Genomic DNA, 21,594 nt, shown 5'->3' with positions numbered 1-21,594 from the left:
TTTTCTGTAATTTATCTTTCTGATTTTTGCAACAGAGAAGAACAACAGGGATTCGGTTCCTGAAGTATTCTTCTGGCTCTGCTGCATTTAGGAGTCCCATAGTCCATGCAGATTTTTACTGGCCTCTGGCCAGCAGGTCTGCTGATCTCCTCCGGGGCCTGTGCAGAACTGAGGAAAACCTTTTCCCTGTCCCTGATCTCTTGTTGGCTATGTGCTGCTCTTCCAGGGGCAGTTCCTTTAGCTACCGAGCATATGAATTGCCCTTGAACATGGCTGCTGGACAGCAACAGCATCCAACTGAGCATGCTCCGTGCCCTTCTCTCTTAAATCTTCCTAAAGGGAAACTTACTTGTGATGTCATCAGTCTGCACCCAGCAGGAAGAAGAGCTGCAATGTGCTGGAGACACAGATATAGAGTCTTTTCTTTTTTACATCCTTTCATTTGTAGATTTATAGTTGAAACCAGAAATCTTCAGCCCCCAAATCTCTCCCCCGAGCTGCACTGCAAGAGACAAACACTCAGCTCTTTCCCAGCCTGAGAAAGAGCCCCCAACTCATTTCTAAAACAGAAAGCAAAAAAAAAGCAGAGAAGAGAATGCCTGCAGGAGCTTCTACTCAAGTAAGTGATTGCCCCCAACTTCCTTCCCTCTCTGTACAAACCTTGCTGCAGCTTCCTAACCTGGGACACTGCAGAGTCAGCCCTGACTTTAATAGGATCCTGAGCAGACCTGGGACACACAGAAAAGGCACTTTGGGACCCTCCTGCATGTAAGGAGAGATATGAAGTCCTACAGAGTGACTTTATATCCAGGTTCTATATGTAACTGATTTCCAGTTCACATTATCCTGCTCTGGCACTGTGTTATGTGACTGTGAATTATTTACACCCTGAAAAATCTCCCCCTGCCCTGCAGAGCCCCAGCACTGGGAGCTCTCCTGATGGATGTGATGCAGAAGGTGCTGAGTATTTCTGGTTTGTGTGTCAGGTCCCAGTAACCTTTGAGGACATCGCTGTCTATTTCTCCCAGGAGGAGTGGGAGGATTTAGATGAAGGGCAGAAGGAGCTTTACAAGGAGGTGATGAAGGAGAATTGTCAGATGCTCAGCTCACTAGGTAAGAAGGGACATTTTATCTTTTTTTTTTCAGAAAAATATTTGTCAGAGGAGGAGGAGGAACAGAATATTATTTGATTATAAATTGGGTGAAAGCCTCTGTTATTGCAGCTCACTATAATCCAGGACTTTTCTGCGATATTTTTCAACATAAAAGCTTGAGAGAGAGGGGAAGGAATGACATCCTGGCCAGAGAGGGTGGGGCAGAAGAAAGAAGAGGCTTAAATTGGAAATGATAAAGTCACAAGAGAAAGGTCGAAAGGGGTAAAATATGTGGAAGGAGATGTGGAGGAGGATAGTGACGGGGCTGAAGGAGGAGGGAGAGAAAGATGGGTGAGAGGAGGAGAAGAATGAATAAATAAGAGAGGGATGGGAGAGAATGAAGGGAATGTGAGAGAGGTCAGGAGGGAAAAGAAAGGAAAGAGGAGGGTTTGATAGAGGGCAGTAGAAACGATAAAGGGCCGAAGGAGAGAAAAAGAGGAACAGGAATAATTTAGTTGTGAAGGAAAGAGAAAACAAAGGGAAGAGAGAAAGTTGAGGATAAAGGGAGAAAGGAGGATTTGGGGGGAATTAATGGGACAGGGGACAGTCATAAGAATAGGGGAAAGGATCAGGAAATATAAAGAATGAAGGAAAGGTAAGGGAGAAAAAACAGAGAAACATAAAATAATGAGGGAGAGGAAGAGAGCAGACTTATCAGACACAAGGTCCTCTGGTCACAATCTAGGTTGAAGATGGATTCAGTGTGGCCCACCAGCTGCACTGCTGTCGCTCCTTGCTCTCCCCATCTTCCCTCATCTTGTGTGATTGTTCCTGGGGGAGGGGGAAGCTGCTGATCCTGACTGAGATGTTTAATTATGAAAATCTTGGGAGAAGGGAAGAGGGGCTTATGGACCCGTGCCCTGGATCTTATAAGTAGATGCACAATTGATCAGATATTTGGGATCTTTCCAGTCACATTTTTAACAATATGCTTAATATCCACTGCTCGTTGCCGGCATTAGCAGCTTGGGATCTCTTTAATGCTTGGGTAGTTGCCAGGTACTTGTGACTTGAATTGGCCACTGTTAGAAACATAATATTGGGCTTGATGCACCCTTGATCTGACCCAGAATGGTAAGTCTTATGTTCTTATGTTATGCTGAACATATGAATCCTTTTACCCTGATGAAGTCTCAGAGTGAGTAAAAACATACTGTGGCTGTTATGTTATGTTTGTTTAAAAATACCATGAAGGCTAATTGACTTCCAGCATGGTTAAAAGGTGAGGTGAGAGAGGCTATAATAGCTAAAGGAACATCCTTCAAGAAATGGAAAAGGGATCTGAATGAAAAAAAACAAAAACAGGAAACTCATGTTTGGGTACTTGACAGGTACTTGTGACTTGGATTGGCCACTGTTGGAAACAGGATGCTGGGCTTGATGGACCCTCAGTCTGACCCAGTATGGCAACTTCATATGTTCTAAACATGTTTCTATTCTTTATGCTGCAGAGTCTGTTTCAGGACCACATCCTGCAGAATAGGAGGAGAAGGGCAGGATTATGGGGCTGAGTGGATGTTCTTTGTTCAGTCTGCTCCGAGCTCACCTCACCCTTCTTTGCAGGCCACCTGGAGGGGAGGGGCTGAAGTAGGACGCTCCTGCCGCTCTGCCTCTTAAGTCTGAAAGGAAGTGGTGGAACTCTATTCTAGGATGTTCCCCTACAGTAGAGGAGGACCGGAAGGCTCATCTGCATACTGCTCTCAGTATCCCCCGGGAGAGGAGTCCAGAAGTCACTGCAAACGATCCAGGGATTGACGTCCACAGCCCCAGCTTCCAGGAGCCCCGCATCCTTTGCAGTACAGGAGGATTGGAATCTCAAACCCTTCCGTTAACTGAGTGAAGATTAATTTATAGGTAGTTTTCAGAAATTTTGGGGCTTATAAAAGTTTGGTGAAAGGTGAAATTAAGGGATATATTCTTTAGAGTTTGTGTGTGACTGAGGTAATAAGCAAGCCAGAGATAGTTAATTCTAGTGTCTGTCTGTCTTTCCCACCCACTCAACCCTTGATTTTTAGGCACGAGACACTTTCTAATTAAAAATCAATCAGAGTCTTATATAAATCATACTATTGTACCAGCCCTTATTGAAAGTTTAATCATCCCCTTGTAGGACACTAGCTGATTAATTAGTAATTTCACCTGTAAATTTAAAGTATTCTCATTCCAACTCCCTTAGTATCCTAAACTTAACTAGGAACTCAATAAAACTAAGATGAAGGCAGCAATCCAGCAGTAAGAGGGGGCTTTCCAGTCTTTTGCATTGAATGTCACATGTATGATTTTTTACCCGCCGGTGAGAGATTGTATGTGTGCACTCGGTGCAAAGAGCTCCTGGCTCTCAGGGAATGAGTCCGATCTCTGGAGGTTAGAGTAGCAGACTTGGAGGAGCTGAGGCAGACAGAGAGGTACATTGATGAGACCTTCAGGGACATAGTAGCCAAGTCCCAAATCCAGTCTGGCAGCCCCAGTGCTGCCTTGGATCAGAAAGGTCTCCCAGTTGGAGAACATCACCCTGGTGTAGCAGGAAGTGATCCTGTAGCAAGGACCTGCTCTCTAGGTGATGTATTGTCCTCTCGCACTGAGGACAAGTCTCCCAGGGCTACTGATCAGTAGGGAAGGGTTAGGCCAGCCATCATAGTTGGTGATTCGATTATTAGAAATGTAGATAGCAGGGTGGCTGGTGGACGTGAGGACCACCTGGTGCGAAGGTGACAGACCTCACGCGTCACCTAGATAGGATTATAGACAGTGCTGGGGAGGAGCCGGCTGTCATGTTAGGAAAGTGTGGGAGAGAGGTTCTGAAAGCCAAATTTAGGATTTTATGTAGGGCACTGAAATCCAGAACCTCCAGGGTAGCATTCTCTGAAATGCTCCCTGTTACATGTGCAGGTCCCCAGAGGCAGGCAGAACTCCAGAGTTTCAATGCGTGGATGAGACGATGGTGCAGGGAAGAGGGATTCAGTTTTGTAAGGAACTGGGGAAACTTTTGGGGAAGGGAGAGACTTTTCCGAAAGGATGGGCTCCACCTTAACCAGAGTGGAACCAAGCTGCTGGCACTAACTTTCAGAAAGAAGATAGAGCAGCTTTTAAACTAGAACAAGGGGGAAAGCCGACAGTCACTCAGCAGTGCATGGTTCGGAGAAATGTATCCTTGAAGGATACTAATGAAACAGGAGAGTTAGGGCATTCCAGCAGAGAGGTTCCATTAAAAGCAAACATGTAAATAATCGTTAAGTTATTTATTTTATCCCCATACAGTTTACAGTTTTTTCTCCCCCTTGTTCCTCTTTTTCTCTCTCCCAGTTATGCTACCCCTGGTTTTTTGTAACTGCATCCTCCTTGCACCAGTTTAGTTCTACTGTTCAATGCACCCCTTGTTTCTATGTAAATCAGCATGATGTGACCTGTTCATGAATGCCGGTATATAAAAAAAATCTAAATAAATAAATAAATAAAATAAATACCCTATATGTAAAAAATCACCAAAGCTAATGAGTTCCGAATTATCCCAAACAACTGAAAAGCAGGTTGTTAATAGAAACAAAAAGCACACTTTGAAATGTCTGTATGCCAATACCAGAAGTCTAAGAAGTAAGATGGAAGAGTTAGAGTGTATCGCAGAAAATGATGAGATTGACATAATTGGCATCACAGAGACTTGGTGGAAGGAGGATAACCAATGGGACAGTGTTATATCAGGGTATAAATTATATCGCAATGATAGGGAGGATCAGCTTGGTGGGGGTGTGGCACTTTTATTTCCGGGAGGGTATAGAGTCCAACAGGATAAAGATCATACAAGAGACTAAATGCTCAGTAGAATCTATATAGGTAAAAATCCCATGTGTGTTGGATAAGATTATAGTGATAGGAGTATACTACCGTCCACCTGGACAAAATGGTCAGACAGATGATGAAATGCTTAGAGAAATCAGGGAAACTAACCAATTTGGCAGTGCATTAATAATGGGAGATTTCAATTACTCCAATATTGACTGGTAAATGTAACATCAGGACTTGCTAGAGACATAGTTCCTGGATGTAATAAATGACTGCTTCAAGGAGCAATTGATTCAGGAACCAACAAGAGAGGGAGCTATTTTAGATTTAATTCTTAGTGGAACACAGGATTTGGTGAGAGAGGTAACGGTGGTGGGGCCACTTGGCAACAGTGATCTTAACATGATCAAATTTAAACTAATAACTGGAAGAGGGACAATAAGTAAATCTGCAGCTCTAATACTAAACTTTCAAAAGGGAAACTTTGATAAAATGAGGAAAATAATTAGAAAAAAACTGAAAGATGCAGCTGCAAAGGTTAAAAGTGTTCAACAGGACATTGTTTAAAAATACAATCCTAGAGGCGCAGTCCATATGTATTCCACACATTAAGAAAGGTGGAAGGAAGGCAAAACGATTACCGTCATGGTTAAAAGGTGAGATGGTAGAGGCTAGATTAGCCAAAAAAAAATCCTTCAAAAATTGAAAGAAGGATCCATCTGAAGAAAATAGGATAAAACATAAGAATTGTCAAGTTAAGTGTAAAACATTGATAAGACAGGCGAAGAGAGAATTTGAATTAAAGTTGGCCATAGAGGCAAAAACTCATAATAAAAACTTTTTTAAATATATCCGAAGCAAGAAACCTGTGAGGGAGTCAGTTAGACCATTAGATGACCAAGGGGTTAAAGGGGTTCTTAGGGAACATAAGGCCATTGCAGAAAGACTAAATTAATTCCTTGCTTCTGTGTTTACTAATGAGGATGTTGGGGAGATACCAGTTCCGGAGATGGTTTTCAGGGATGATGAGTCAGACAAACTGAATGAAATCACTGTGAACCTGGAAGATGTAGTAGGCCAGATTGACAAACTAAAAGAGTAGCAAATCACCTCGACTGGATGGTATGCATCCTAGGGTACTGAAGGAACTCAAAAATGAAATTTCTGATCTATTAGTTAAAATTTGTAACCTATCATTAAAATCATCCATTGTACCTGAAGACTGGAGGGTGGCCAATGTAACCCCAATATTTAAAAAAGGCTCCAGAGGCGATCTGGGTAACTATAGATCAATGAGCCTGACTTCAGTGCTGGGAAAAATAGTGGAAACTGTTCTCAGCTTGGTTCCTAACTCGACTACTGCAACTCCCTTCTCATCGGCCTACCAGAAATCCACATCAAACCCCTCCAAGTTCTACAAAATGCCGCCGCCAGAATCATCACCAACAACAAAAAATCCTCCCACATCACACCTACCCTCAAAGAACTCCACTGGCTACCCATCACACAAAGAATCCATTACAAAACACTCACCCTCATGCACAAAAAAATACACAACAACAAAATGAACTGGCTAAACAACGCAATACATCCACACCCCACACAAAGAACTCTCAGATCCACCAACACCGGCCTCCTAGCCGTCCCCAATCTCAAATTTGCACACCTCAACGCAACCCGCAAACGAGCCATAACAATAGCGGGACCCACCCTATGGAACACCCTCCCCACCTGTCTCAGAAATGAACCTTCACTGCAAACCTTCAAAAAACACCTTAAAACATGGCTGTTTTTAAAAGCCTTCCCACCCGACCCTTAACCTGCCCAAACGCAACACACCTCATCCCCTACACAGTCTTCTCACCCCCCTGAATCCCTCACTACACTACTTCCTCCCACCCCACCTTCCCCCCTCCCTTCCCTCACCCCCCCCCCACCATTATTCCTAAATTATTTTTATCAACAAGCCCCTAATCCTAAATTTATTTTTATCAACAACACATTCATGTACATATGTTATTTCCTATAACCTATTGTTATATCCTATAACCTTTTGTTCCATGTACTACTGTTATAATATGTTATAATTGTTTTTTTGGTTACCATGTTATAATGTAAAATAGGGCGGATTCCGCCCTATTCTCTTGGTTATCTGGAAACCGATGTGATATCTCGATTGAATGTCGGTATATAAAATAAATAAATAAATAAATAAAGATCAAAATCATAGAGCATATAGAAAGACATGGTTTAATGGAACACAGTCAACATGGATTTACCCAAGGGAAGTCTTGCCTAACAAATCTGCTACATTTTTTTGAAGGGGTTAATAAACATGTGGATAAAGGTGAACCGGAAGATGTAGTGTATTTGGATTTTCAGAAGGCATTTGACAAAGTCCCCCATTAGAGGCTTCTAAGAAAACTAAAAAGTCATGGGATAGGAGGCAATGTCCTTTCGTGGATTACAAACTGGTTAAAAGACAGGAAACAGAGAGTAGGATTAAATGGTCAATTTTCTCAGTGGAAAAAGGTAAACAGTGGCGTGCCTCAGGGATTTGTACTTGGACCAGTGCTTTTCAATATATATATAAATGATCTGGAAAGGAATTCGACGAGTGAGGTTATAAAATTTGCGGATGATACAAAATTATTCAGAGTAGTTAAATCACAAGCGGATTGTCATACATTACAGGAGGACCTTGCAAGACTGGAAAATTGGGCATCCAAATGACAGATGAAATTTAATGTGTACAAGTGCAAGGTGATGCATATAGGGAAAAATAACCCTTGCTGTAGTTACATGATGTTAGTTTCCATATTAGGAGCTACCACCCAGGAAAAAGATCTAGGCATCATAGTGGATAATACTTTAAAATCGTCGGCTCAGTGTGCTGCAACAGTCAAAAAAGCAAACAGAATTTTAGGAATTATTAGGAATGGAATGGTGAATAAAATGGAAAATGTCATAATGCCTCTATATCGTTCCATGGTGAGACTGCACCTGGAATATTGAGTACAATTCTGGTCGCCGCTTCTCAAAAAAGATATAGTTGCGATGGAGACGGTACAGAGAAGGGAAACCAAAATGATAAAGGGGATGGAACAGCTCCCCTATGAGGAAAGGCTGAAGAAGTTAGGGCTGTTCAGCTTGGAAAAGAGATGGCTGAGGGGGGATATGATAGAGGTCTTTAAGATCATGAGAGGTCTTGAACGAGTAGATGTGACTCGGTTATTTACACTTTTGAATAATAGAAGGACTAGGGGGCATTCCATGAAGTTAGCATGTGGCACATTTAAGACTAATTGGAGAAAATTCTTTTTCACTCAACGCACAATAAAGCTCTGGAATTTGTTGCCAGAGGATGTAGTTAGTGCAGTTAGTGTAGCTGGGTTCAAAAAAGGTTTGGTTAAGTTCTTGGAGGAGAAGTCCATTAATGGCTATTAATCAAATTTACTTAGGGAATAGCCACTGCTATTAATTGCATCAGTAGCATGGAATCTTCTTAGTGCTTTGGTAATTGCCAGGATCTTATCGCCTGGTTTGGCCTCTGTTGGAAACAGAATGCTGGGCTTGATGGACCCTTGGTCTCACCCAGCATGGCAATTTCTTATGTTCTTATGCTCTTAAATTAAGCCCTGGGTAAATTCATCTTTAGTTTGTGTGCTTATTTAAAAAGGAAAGTTAGCTAATATTTAGTGTGTGTGTGCCTGATATAAAGCAAGCAAAAGTAGGTAAATTATTTGTCTTTCTTTCCCTCCCTCCCACCTATCCCTAGGCATATTCACTGATTTATAGATTCTTATCCCATGTAATAGAACAAGAGACATTTTCACACCAAAAATCAATCAGGGATTTATCTAAAAAAGTAATCACATAAGTAATCCAGCCCTTATCGATAGATTAATTATTGTCCCCTTGCAGAAAATTGCCAAATTAACATTAACCATACCGCATATATTTAATGGACTTTAGTTTATGCATGCCTATTCCCTTAGCAACCTAAATTAACTAAGAACACAACAATATAAAATGAAGACAGATTCAGAGCCCCTAATATCATACTGGGACACTAAATCAATACTAGGTCAGAGAGAAGAGTTTCCCTAACATCATGCTGGGACTTTGGGTCAGCACTGGCTCAGAGAAATGTGTGCCCATAACACCATGCTTGGACACTGGGTCAGTGCTAGGCCAGAGGGGAGAGTGTCCTCTAATACTATTCTTGGACACTGGGTCAGTACTAGTTCAGAGGGGAGAGTGCCACTAATGTAGAGTAATGAAGGACTAATTGATTCTTGTGTTTGTCTGTTGCATTGACACACAAATATTGAAAATTTCTGTTTAATAACAAAAAAGTCTGAAGACTTTTATTTGTTTCTGCATTTCTATAAATTTACTACAGTGGACAGTGGCATGCTGGAAGGTTCACAAAAACTGCTGAGGTTCTGAAATAGCATGCAATATGCTCTTGTCAGTCAGACAAAGATGCAGTTCTTGATCTGTTTAAAAATACTGCAGATGCCAGCGAGCACAGTCTTTCTGTGTTATTAATGACCATAATAAAAAACTTTAATTAATACAAAAAAATACTGCAGGTGAACATCTCTTGCTATGTGTCACAAAATAGCCATGACTATATGTGACCAGCAAGAGAGAAGAGTGCCCCTAACACCATGCTGGGACACTGGGTCAGTGCTGGGTCAGAGGGAAGAGTGCCCCTAACACCATGCTGGACACTGGGTCAGTGCTGGCTCAAAGGGAAGAGTGCTCCTAACACCATGCAGGGACACTGGGTCAGTGCTGGGTCAGAGGGAAGAGTGCTCCTAACACCATGCTAGGACACTGGGTCAGTGCTGGGTCAGAGGGAAGAGTGCTCATAACACAATGCTGGGGCACTGGGTCAGTACAGGATCAGAGGGAAGAGTGCCCCTAACACCATGCTGGGACACTGGGTCAGTGCTGGATCAGAGGGAAGAGTGCCCCTAACACCATGCTGGGACACTGGGTCAGTACTGGATCAGAGGGAAGAGTTCCCCTAACAACATGCTGGGACACTGGGTCAGTACTGGCTCAGAGGGAAGAGTGCCCCTAACACCATGCTGGCACACTGGGTCAGTGCTGGCTCAGAGGGAAGAGTGCCCCTAACACCATGATGGGACACTGGGTCAGTACTGGATCAGAGGGAAGAGTGCCCCTAACACCATGCTGGGACACTGGGTCAGTATTGGATCAGAGGGAAGAGTGTCCCTAACACCATGCCGGGACACTGGGTCATTGCTGGCTCAAAGGGAAGAGTGCCCCTAACACCATTCTGGAACACTGGGTCAGTACTGGATCAGAAGGAAGAGTACCCCTAACACCATGCCGGGACACCGGGTCAGTGCTGGATCAGAGGGAAGAGTGCCCCTAACACCATGCTGGGATACCGGGTCAGTGCTGGATCAAAGGGAAGAGTGCCCCTAACACCATGCTGGGATACCGGGTCAGTGCTGGATCAAAGGGAAGAGTGCCCCTAACACCATGCTGGGACACTGGGTCAGTACTGACTCAGAGGGAAGAGTGCCCCTAACACCATGCTGGGACACTGGGTCAGTATTGGCTAAGAGGGAAGAGTGCCCCTAACACCATGCTGGGACACTGGGTCAGAGGGAAGAGTGTCCCGAACACCATGCTAGGACACTGGGTCAGTACTGGCACAGAGGGAAGAGTGCCCTTAAGACTATGCTGGGACACTGGGTCAGTGCTGAATGAAAGGGGGAAGTGTTTTTTAACACTGTGCTAAATATTGGGTCATTATCAAAAAGCTACAGACAAGAGCGGGAGCAATTGCTTTTACTTCCAAATTCTTTTAAATCTGGGGTTGCTTAAAGACTACAAACAGGTCTGGTGCTCATGGTGTGCAAAATATGCAAATTCAGCTTTTTAGGCCATTTATATGCAAATATGTCTGAATATTAGGGAAGTCCTGGGCACCGGACCTGTTTGCAGCCCTTGAGAATAGCTGCTCTGAGACATGTCCATGCCGAAAAAAACATTCTCACTGTGAGTCTCCCTCACATTAGGTAATGTCTGTCCTTTATTTTCTTATTCAGAGATCAATGAGTGTGAGAGAAGACACGAGGAGGCACATCCTGAGGAAATGATTAAAACTGTCCCAGAGAGAGATGGAGGGGACACCTGCCCATGTTGTGACTGGGAGAAAACATGCTGGACTCAGTATAAACCAGAGGAAGAACTGAGAAACCCAGAAAGAGATTCCACCGAGAATGAGACTCCCTGTGAGCAAAGTACCAATGATACCCACAGTATGGGGCATCAGAGAAACCAGATAACAGAACAACAGTCTGCATGTAATGTATGTGGAAACTGCTACATGGATCAGGGACCTCTAAAGTCACAAGATGGATTTAATGGAGGAGAGAGTCCACATACATGTACAGGCTGTGACAAGAACCTCAGTCAGAAGGATCCTGGCCCAGTAAATGAGAAAATCCACACTAATCATGAGAAACCATTTCTATGTAATGAAGATGGGAAATGCTTCCTTCACAAACGAGACCTGGTAATGTCTAAGAGGAGCCACAAAGAAGAGAAACCTTTTCCATGCACTGAATGTGGAAAAAGCTTCAGAGACAATGGAGGGCTTACACGACACCTGAGAATTCACACTGGAGAGAGACCTTATTCATGCACTGAATGTGGGAAAAGCTTTGGTCAAAAAGGGAGTCTTCTGATACATCAGAGAACCCATACAGGAGAGAGGCCTTTTCCATGCACAGACTGTGAGAAAAGCTTTATCGAGAGGAGAGATCTTCTGATACACAAGAGAAGCCACACAGGAGAAAGGCCCTTTCCATGCACTGAATGTGGGAAAAGTTTCAAAAAGAAATATAATCTTGTAAAGCACCTTAGAATTCACTCTGGAGAGAGACCCTTTCCATGCAGTGAATGTGGGAAAAGATTCAGTCAGAAGGGAGCTCTTACACAGCATCTGAGAATTCACACTGGAGAGAGACCTTTTTCATGCAATGAATGTGGAAAAACCTTTATTCAGAAGAGAGAACTTGTAGAGCATCTGAGAATCCATTCTGGAGAGAGACCTTTTCCATGCAATGAATGTGGAAAAACCTTTATTCGGAAGAAAAAACTTGTAGAACACCGAAGAATCCACTCTGGAGAGAGACCTTATTCATGCACTGAATGTGGTAAAAGCTTTATTCAGAAGAGATGCCTTTTGACACACCAGAGAATCCATAAAGGCGAGAGACCGTTTGCATGCACTCAGTGTGAGAAGAACTTCATTCATAAGAAAAGTCTAATAATTCATCAGAGAACTCACACCGGAGAGAGGAGATTTTCTTGCACTGAGTGTGGGAAAAGCTTTATTCGGAAAGAAAGCCTTCTGATACACCAGAGAATCCATACAGGAGAAAAACCTTTCTCATGCAAGGAATGTAGGAAAAGTTTCAGTCAGAAAAGAGGTCTTAATCAACACCTACGAATACATACTGGGGAAAGACCTTTTCCATGCAATGAATGTGGGAAAAGCTTTAGTCAGAAGAGAGCACTTACACAACACCTGAGAATTCACACTGGAGAGAAACCCTTTACATGCACTGAATGTGGGAAAAACTTCACAGAGAAGAGAGGGCTTACACAGCACCTGAGAAATCATGCTGGAGAGAGACCCTTTACATGCACTGAATGTGAGAAAAGCTTCACGGAGAAGAGAGTGCTTACACAACACCTGAGAATTCACACTGCAGAGAGACCCTTTCCATGCACTGAATGTGGGAAAAGCTTCACTCAGAAGGGAGGGCTTACACAACACCTGAGATTTCATGCTGGAGAGAGTCCCTTTACATGCAGTGAATGTGGGAAAAGCTTCAGACAGAAGGGAGCACTTACACAACATCTGAGAATTCACACTGGAGAAAGACCTTATTCATGCGCTGAATGTGGGAAAAGCTTTGTCAACAAGGGGAATCTTCTGAAACACCAGAGAACACATAAAGGAGATGTTACACCCCTCCCCCGTGACCCGAAGCAACTCCGGCATAAGCTCCAGCAGCATACTCTTCCAAGGACCCGGAATAGAACTTCTTCCAACTCTGGACTGCCTTCATAGGTCCCTGGCCAGGACTTCCTGTGGTGTTGGCTGATTACCTCACATGCTACAGGAATATATAAGGAATTCTCTTGCAACCAGCCAGCCCCTCAGCAACAGGTGCCTTGTGTTCCAGTGCGTGTTGCTAGCCTTGTCTTGTTCCTGCCTTGTACCTTGTTCTGTGTTCCAAGTCATGATTCTTTGCCTTTTCCTTAGCGCCTCTGTGCTCTGTTTTTTATCCAGTTCCTTGCCCGACTGTTTTCATTCCAATTCCTGCTTGTTCCTTTCCTTGCTTGTCCTCTTGGTCCTATCTGTCTTGTCTGCTCTGTTTGTGTCGGACTGACTTCCTGGATCCTGATCCTGGCCTGGCCCCTGTCTGCTGCCTGCCACATCCTGGCCTGGCTGCTGTCTGCTGCCTGCCACAACCTTTGCTAGGATCGGACTCTCTCTCAGCATAGCCCTAGGAACCTACCTAAGTCCTACTTGCCACCAGAACCCAAGGGCTCAACCTGCAGGGGAGGCAGCTTGTATAGGTAAAGCTCCAGCTGGTCCTGCCTATAGGCTTCTCTGCTAGTTGCTGGCTTGGGCCCAGCAAGCTCACTCACTAGGTAGCGCCAACCACACCGCAACCATGAGGGTTCACATCCTTCAACAGTGTTACAGGAAAGAAGCCAACTTTCGGTTTGTTTGTTTTTTCAAAATACTTTTTTATTTCTGAGACAGGCAACAAGAAAGTATCAAATGCGGGCACAGCAATCCATCAAGAGAAGATAGTACAAAGTGCAAAAACTTCAGAACATGAAATTACTTGATGCATCCCTCCTTTTCTATTTGCTTCTATTAACCCCACCCTCCCCGCTCCCCGTACAGAACATAAACCAGCAACCTAGGCCATCAGACTCACTACCCATTCATCCCATTCACATCACCAAACCTCCATCCCCCACCCCTTCCACCCTCCACTTTGTGTCACAAGTTAAATATACAGACTGTAGCAGAAGAACAAGTATTATATCCAAGAAGGTGAGTAACCAAGGGCTATCAGATGACTTTGAATGTCTGTTGACAATAAGGTGTAGCAAACAGCCCAGGTATCGCAATATTCCTTACTCATCTTTCGACGCCCTTCTTTATAGTCCAGCCACTCCATCTGCATAGCGGCAGCTAGCCGATGGTGCCAGGCCACTAACGACGGTGTGGTTAAGGGTTCGATCCAAGTGTCCAAAATTGTACGACAGGCAAGTAGAATAGCTATTCGTCCAAACCTGTCTTTAGAGAGGGAGTACCTCTGTAGTAAGCCTTTCAATCCAGACATCAGTAACGTGCCGGACAGCTGAAGCTGGACTGCCATACATCGAGAAATAAACTCCAACACTGCATCCCAATACACCCTCAAACTGGAACATGTGAGCAGTCGATGAAATAAAATCCCAGCTGTTTGATTACTTTTAATGCAGAGCATAGAGGGCAGCCGGCCCATTTTAAAGTGTCGGACGTTGTTGCAGATGGCGTGATGAAGTATCCAAAACTGCAACTCCCGAAGGGTAGGATCAGTAACATGAGTGTACAAGGACTTGAAACACGCAAGAACATAGCCCAGCGTTACTACCTCAATCCCGGCTGAAGTCCAATAGGACGCTAGCTGATCAATATGTGGACATTTTCGAAGGCGTTGACTTAAGTCACTCCACCCTTTAATTAAGTTACGGGTCAGGGCCGCATCAAACAGCTTTTGCACAAACTTTGCTTCCAACCCATGACGGTCATCCGTCTAGGAGAAGGTCTGAAGATAGTGCCAGGTTTGCAGGTAGGCAAAAAAGTGTGTACTGGGAAGGTGGTAAATCCGCATTAGGTTTTCAAATGACTGGATAATGGGGCGCTCTGGATCATACAGGTAGCCCCTGTGTCCTCCAAGTAGCAAAAGTGCCTCCGCATTCCTGGCCAGGTACGAAATCTTTATTTCCCAGCAGCGGAAGCAAAAGAGAGAACGTCCCAGACAAGTTTTCTTAGGAGCGAAGCCAGGACCAGCCTTACGACATGGAGTAATTAAGTGTTTGGGAATGTCCAAAGTCTGTAAAGTCTGCAGGCGCGCTTGTATAAGGAACAGGGGAGCCCAGGGGCAAGAGGCCATCTTCGCAGTAAGGATATTTGCCAGTCAGGCACTCCCCCACGAAATGTAACTGACACACTACATTATATATTCGAAAATCAGGAAGCCCCAACCCTCCAGCCTCCCTAACGTTTTGAAGCAAGTGATAGTTGATACGTGCCTGGCGCTCTGCCCATAGAAACCTTTGAAATATCAAGCGCAACCACATCAGGTCCTTATGGGACAGCCAGCAGGGAAGCATATGTAGCTTATATAAAAGTTTGGTGGCTATAACTATCTTTAACAGCCCCCCCCCCCCACCCAAAAAGAGACAAAGGGAGCGATTGCCAAGTCACCAGCTGCACCTTAATGTCCGCCAATGTTTGCCTTATGTTAAGGGTATAGAGATCTTTCAAGACTCGGGGTATCCAGATCCCCAGGTATTTTAATTTTCCTGGGGCCCATGTGAAAGGAAATTCTCCCTGCCAAGTATTTGGCAGCTGCGGGTCAAAGGCCAGAGCCTCCGATTTAGAAAAAATGATGCGGAAACCTGCAATTTCATGAAAATGAGTGAAGGTTTGGATGATCACTGTGAAACTGTGACGCGGCCTCCCTACAAACAGCAAAAGATCATTGGCAACAGAGCAAGCTTCAGCTGGCGACCGCCAATACTAAGCCCACAAAAATCAGCATCCAGACGTAGCTTTATAGCCAGAGGTTCTAGGGCGAGAACAAAAAGGAGAGGGGATAATGGGCAGCCCTGATGGACCCCACAGTGCAGAGAAAAAAAGGAGCAGACAGGGACCCATTGATCAAAAGCCTGGCACTCGGGTTACTATACAAAACTGTTAACCAAGTGACAAAGTGGCCAGATAACCCGCAGCCCTGCAATACCCAAAAAAGATAATCCCAGGACAGGGAGTCGAAAGCTTTTTCCACGTCCAGGCTGAGGATGAGAGCCTCTGTGGGTGATAGCTCAAAGCCGCTATCAGCTGGCACACATTCTTTACCCCCCTGACGCCCCTCGACAAAGTAGGCAAAATAGTACTAAGGCGAGCCGCCAGGACAGCCGACAGTATCTTTATATCAACATTAATGAGGGATATGGGACGGTAGGAGCCCACCTCCTGAAGGTCTTTACCATTTTTTGGGGAGAAGAACTCTGGTAGACCTGTTTTCTAGGGGATTTATAAAAGTCTCATCACAGAATTAAAATATGACGCCAGGGTTGGCAGCAAGGGGAATCGCAGTATCTTATAGAATTCGGAACTGATACCATCGGGCCCCACTGCCTTCCCAAGATTTAAGCCCTGAATAATAGCATAGATTTCACTATCTTTTATAGGGGAATTCAGAGCCTCTAAGCGGTCCGCAGAAATTGATGGCCAGGGGAGGTCCTGAAAAAATTGTGAAGCAAGTGCAGGGTCACCTTGGTTTACTACTATACAATGTTCGATAGTACTCAAGAAAATTCTCAGTAACCTCGTCCCAGGAAGACTGACACACTCCCCCCCCCCCCCCAAATGTTCGTTATAACAGATTTAGGATCATGGGCCCGCACTAGATTAGCCAACAGCTTACTCGGTCGGGAACCAAATCTATATAGTTTATATTTATAGTATCGTAACGATTTAGACGCCCTTTGATGTTAAGAGCAGATTCAAGGTCTCCCTAATTCTATTCACCTCGCTTTTAGCGGAGTCTGACATGTTCTGTATGTGGCGTGATTGGGCAGCTCTCAACTCGGCAGTAAGGCGCAGTATCTCCGCATTACGCTGTCGATTATGCTTAGCAACATACGCAATAATATCTCCCCTCAGCACCACCTTCCCGGCCTCCCATAAAATCCGTGGGGTGACATCTGATGTGGAATTAAAATGGATATAGTCATCCCAGCGTCCTTTTAAGTATGTTTGAAAAGTCTTGTCGCGCATAAGATCAGGTGGCATGCGCCACGAGGCCGCGGCCGAAGGACATCTTCCTAGTTCGATAGTAATCGAAACTGGGGCATGGTCAGATATGGAAATGGTGCCAATAGTGGCTGTTTTAACCCGATGAAATACAGAATCGGGGATTAGGAGATAATCCAAGCTTGAATAGCCGTGTGGGTTAGAGAAAAACGTATAATCTTTTTCCCCAGGATGCAAGGCACGCCACATATCTAGTAAGTGCAATTCCTGACAGATAAAGTTTACACCCTTTGCTGGTCCCTGGGCTCTGTCATCTTTGGGGATTGACAATCTTCCTGTCTATTCATAACAGTGTTAAAATCCCCTCCCACTACTAATGTGCATTCATTCAAATCCAGTAACTTACCCACCAGCGTGGTAAAGAAACAATGCTGATAATCATTAGGGGCATATATGTTGCAGAATGCGAACTTTTGCTGGTGCACTGCCCTAAGGCAATAACATAACGTCCATCCACATCCAGCCAGAGCAGTTCCAACTGAAATCGCAACTGCTTATGGAATAATATTGCCAACCCCCACCTCCTAGTCGAATAAGAAGAAGACCAACCCAGTCCCTTTTTTTTTTTTTTAATGTATCATGTTTATTCGAGAGAATCAGCTAACAATCAAATTTGAACAAAACCAGGTTAATGTAACAGATACAACCACCACAGAATAGATATTAAGAAGTTAGGTATACAGCATCAGCCCCTACAGTCCTTACTAACATTAAGAGGGGTAGGAAAAGAAAACTGCTCTCTGAACAGCCATCTTGCACAGGAAGGTTGCTAATGGTGGGGAGGTGTACCCTGCCTCACTCTGGGCCGTTGGGATGAGCTGCCCTAAGCTGTGCATATGTACAGGGCTGCGGCCTAAGAGGCTCTCGTAGACCCTCTGAATACCAGTAGGGGTTTTATATATGAAACCCATACCCCCTTCCTCCCCCGCCCCTCTTCCCCCCCCCCCCCCCCCTCACCCTCTAGGAAATGGCATATTGGTTCTAGGTGAAGAGATAGGAATAAAAATAGAAACCCATATCACTGGGTTATCTCCAGACGCAGGCAGGATCAAGGACGTAGGTTAATGAAGACAGCTGCACAGTCCGTCCCTTGCATACGGTGTGTAACGCATTAACTTGTCGAAATTGAGATATTGTTCAGGTCCTCCTGGATTATGGGGGACAAGTAGTCAGCCACTGGAGAACAGACTTTCATTAAAAGACTGAGATGCTTCGGGGTGTGTTGCGTAGCAGCTAAATATTCAAGTGTGAAGAGTCTAGTCAGCTTTTGAAACAATATTCCTGGCCGTGGAGTATTGGCATTTATCCATGTCAAGAGTATTGCCTTCTTGCCCAGTAGACCCATTATTGCAACCAGGAGTTTCTTATAAGTCTTTGTCACTGTCACATCTGGGGGTTTTCGTCCAAATAGCCAAATGTTCGGGTCAAATGGCAGTCAGTGTCCGAGAATGCTTTGGGCTTTGTTGTGAACCCCATGCCAGTATGTTTGAATATGGGTACAAGTCCAGAACATATGTATGTAATCACCCGTTTCTTCATTGCATTTAGGGCATTTGGCTATCTGTGTTTGGGATGATCTAAAGGCTCGGTCCAGAGTCCAGTAGATTCGCCAAAGGAATTTTAGCTGGGTTTCTCTCAGAACCATATTTAACTTGGGTATGTCTGCAAAGCATTTTTGGAAAGCTGAGAGGGAGTCGGAACTCTGCCCAAGCTGTCCATTTTTGGTGGAGTTTGGAAAGGTCTGTGTCTTGTATAGCTTGCATTAATTTTTTCCGAAAGCACGCTGTCAAAGGTTTCTTTCCGTGTGGAGGGAGTGCACTGAGTATGGTTCAGAGAGTTCTGGAAGACTGGGGTGCAGTCAATGTTATCCTTGATGACTCAACGTAGTGTCGCACCTGTAAATATCCTTTATTTACACCGGGTCTGGGACAAACACCGTTTGTCCCAGACCCGGTGTAAATAAAGGATTGTGACCTAATGGTAAAAGCGTATACATATGCGTGGGGTGCTTCACTAATTGGCAGAGATATCTCCATGCCTGTCTGCAGGAGGGAAGGAGCTCCTGTTTCCTTAAATGTGATGGTACCATGCTTGGCTTCTCCAGTAACAAGGCATTCAGGGAAGACGTCCGGTACCAACTGCGTAAGTGTGTTGCAGGGAGGTATGTGGATGATTCCCAAACGAAGTCTCTGATCCATTTTAATATAGAGGCCAAATTATACAGCTTCAAGTCGGGGCAGCCAATTCCCCCTTCTGCCAGAGGTTTCCGCAGTGTCTGCAGGGATATCTGAGATCGCTTCCCCGACCATAGAAAAAGGTTGAATAATTTGTCAATTTCATTGTGGTCTTGCTTGGAAAGCCAGATCGGAGCCATCTGCAGTATATACAGCCATTTGGGGATGATCGTCATTTGGGAGCTGTACTTTCCCCCAGAGAGAGATTGGGAGCCCTCTCCATTGATTGAGTAGGGCTTCGGTGGCTTTTATAAGAGGTTGTATATTTGCTTCATGAAGTTGGGTTATATCCACAGGGATGCGCACCCCTAGATATTTCATTTCTGTCTTTACCCATTTTAGGGGGAACATGCCTGGCCATGTGTTCTGAACTATGCCTCCCACATCTAAGGCTTCAGATTTGTTTTTGTTGATTTTAAGCCCTGCAAATGTACCAAAGCGTTCTTGGATCGTCAGAAGGGGAGGAAAAGACTTTACAGGGTCTAATAGGAAGATGAGCACGTCATCTGCAAATACTTCCACTTTAAGGGTCACTGGATCACAGGAGAAGCCCTTTAAATCTGTCTCAGTAGAGATTTTCCACAGTAACGGGTCGATGAACAATATATACAACAGGGGTGAAAGAGGACATCCCTGCCTTACACCTCTTTTGATGACTACTGCCTCCGATCGCTCCCCATTAGCCAAAAAATGGGAAACCGGGGAATGGTATAGTAGGGAGATATATTGCGCTGTGTTACCCTGTAGCCCATATCTTCTCGGTACAGAAAATAAGTAGCGCCATTCAAAGCTGTCAAACACCTTCTCGGAGTCAAATCCTATCACCAAGGCCGGTGTCTGATCTAGTTGACATAAGAACATAAGAAGAACATGCCATACTGGGTCAGACCAAGGGTCCATCAAGCCCAGCATCCTGTTTCCAACAGTGGCCAATCTAGGCCATAAGAACCTGGCAAGTACCCAAAAACCAAGTCTATTCCATGTTACTGTTGCTCGGCTATTATGGACTTCTCCTCCAAAAACTTATCCAATCCTTTTTTAAACACAGCTACACTAACTGCACTAACCACATCCTCTGGCAACAAATTCCAGAGTTTAATTGTGCATTGAGTAAAAAAGAACTTTCTCCGATTGGTTTTAAATGTGCCCAATGCTAACTTCATGGAGTGCCTCCTAGTCTTTCTATTATCTGAAAGAGTAAATAACCGATTCACATCTTCCTGTTCTAGACCTCATGATTTTAAACACCTCTATCATATCCCCCCTCAGCCGTCTCTTTTCCAAGCTGAAAAGTCCTAACCCCTTTAGTCTTTCCTCAAAAAAAGTCCTAACCCCTTTAGTCCTAACCCCTTTAGTCTTTCCTCAAAAAAAAAAAAAAAAAAAAAAACCATCCAACACTCAACAACCTGACAACCCCTGCCACCACTCAAAACCCACACAATGGCCTCAGACCAATACATCCCCAAACTAATCCATCGCCACAACCACCACCACGCTCCTAAAGCCACACCCACCACTAGACGCCTCACCAAAATTCACACCAACCCTAACATACCCTATACCACAATCACTCTCATCACCCTCCTCCTCATTAATGCACAGTCGATCACCAAAAAAATCCCAGTCATCCATGACATACTCACAGATGACCAACCAGACATATTCTGTATAACCGAATCCTGGCTGAAACATTCTGATACAGTCCTACTCAATCAACTGCCCAGAAACACATACAATATTTTCTCCATTCCCAGAAGCAAAAGAAAGGGAGGTGGCCTACTATTCCTAGCACACAAAAAACTTAAATTCTCTTCCCACTCCCTTAACTTACCACCTCCTATCGAGACCAACCTATTCAAATCAAAACATCTCCAAATACTCCTCCTATATGCCCCACCTGGTTGCCTACAACATAACCTTTCCCCCCTGATTGAATCCATCACAACCCACATAAACTTACAAGAGCCAGCCATCATACTAGGAGACTTCAATCTCCATATCGACACCCACCCTCCCTCCCCCACAAGCGAACTACTCCTTTCCACCATGTCTGCCATTGGATTCACCCAAATCATCAACACGCCCACTCAAAAATCGGGCCATACCCTGGACTTAATATTCATAAACAACAAAATATCTGCAACTGGACCACCCTCTACAACCCCCACCCCATGGTCCGACCACAGCCTCATCCAAGCCAAGCTTCAAATCCAATCCAACCCAATACAAACAAACAACCGAATCATCGAATTCACCA

The 21,594-nt window shown here is 44.4% G+C and overlaps 1 protein-coding gene across 2 annotated transcripts; it reads left to right on the top strand.

Moving 5' to 3' along the window:
- The first annotated feature begins 373 nt into the window (after positions 1 to 373).
- Positions 374 to 20,299, top strand: LOC115083814 (zinc finger protein 260-like). Of its 2 annotated transcripts, none has more exons than XM_029587836.1 (3): positions 374 to 619; positions 987 to 1,113; positions 11,030 to 20,299. In XM_029587836.1, exons 1-3 carry the CDS (start codon positions 596 to 598, stop codon positions 13,063 to 13,065), a joined length of 2,187 nt encoding a protein of 728 aa, XP_029443696.1. In that variant the 5' UTR covers positions 374 to 595; the 3' UTR covers positions 13,066 to 20,299. The 2 variants fall into 2 exon arrangements, 1 of the variants encoding a protein (XP_029443696.1); XR_003854409.1 differs by lacking the exon at positions 11,030 to 20,299 and adding an exon at positions 2,606 to 3,079 and having other exon boundaries at positions 609 to 619.
- Positions 20,300 to 21,594: the final 1,295 nt, after the last annotated feature.

Source organism: Rhinatrema bivittatum, chromosome 2 (genome assembly GCF_901001135.1).
Source record: "Rhinatrema bivittatum chromosome 2, aRhiBiv1.1, whole genome shotgun sequence".
Taxonomy (NCBI): Eukaryota; Metazoa; Chordata; class Amphibia; order Gymnophiona; family Rhinatrematidae; genus Rhinatrema; species Rhinatrema bivittatum.
The sequence above is the reverse complement of the archived record's forward strand: the minus strand, read 5'-3'. Positions and strand labels throughout refer to the sequence as shown.

Coding starts and splice junctions, on each gene's coding strand:
- LOC115083814 (XM_029587836.1), top strand. CDS start 596: ATGCCTGCAGGAGCTTCTACTCAA. Junction 620..986: donor CTGCAGGAGCTTCTACTCAA/GTAAGTGATTGC, acceptor TTTGTGTGTCAG/GTCCCAGTAACCTTTGAGGA. Junction 1,114..11,029: donor TCAGATGCTCAGCTCACTAG/GTAAGAAGGGAC, acceptor TTTCTTATTCAG/AGATCAATGAGTGTGAGAGA.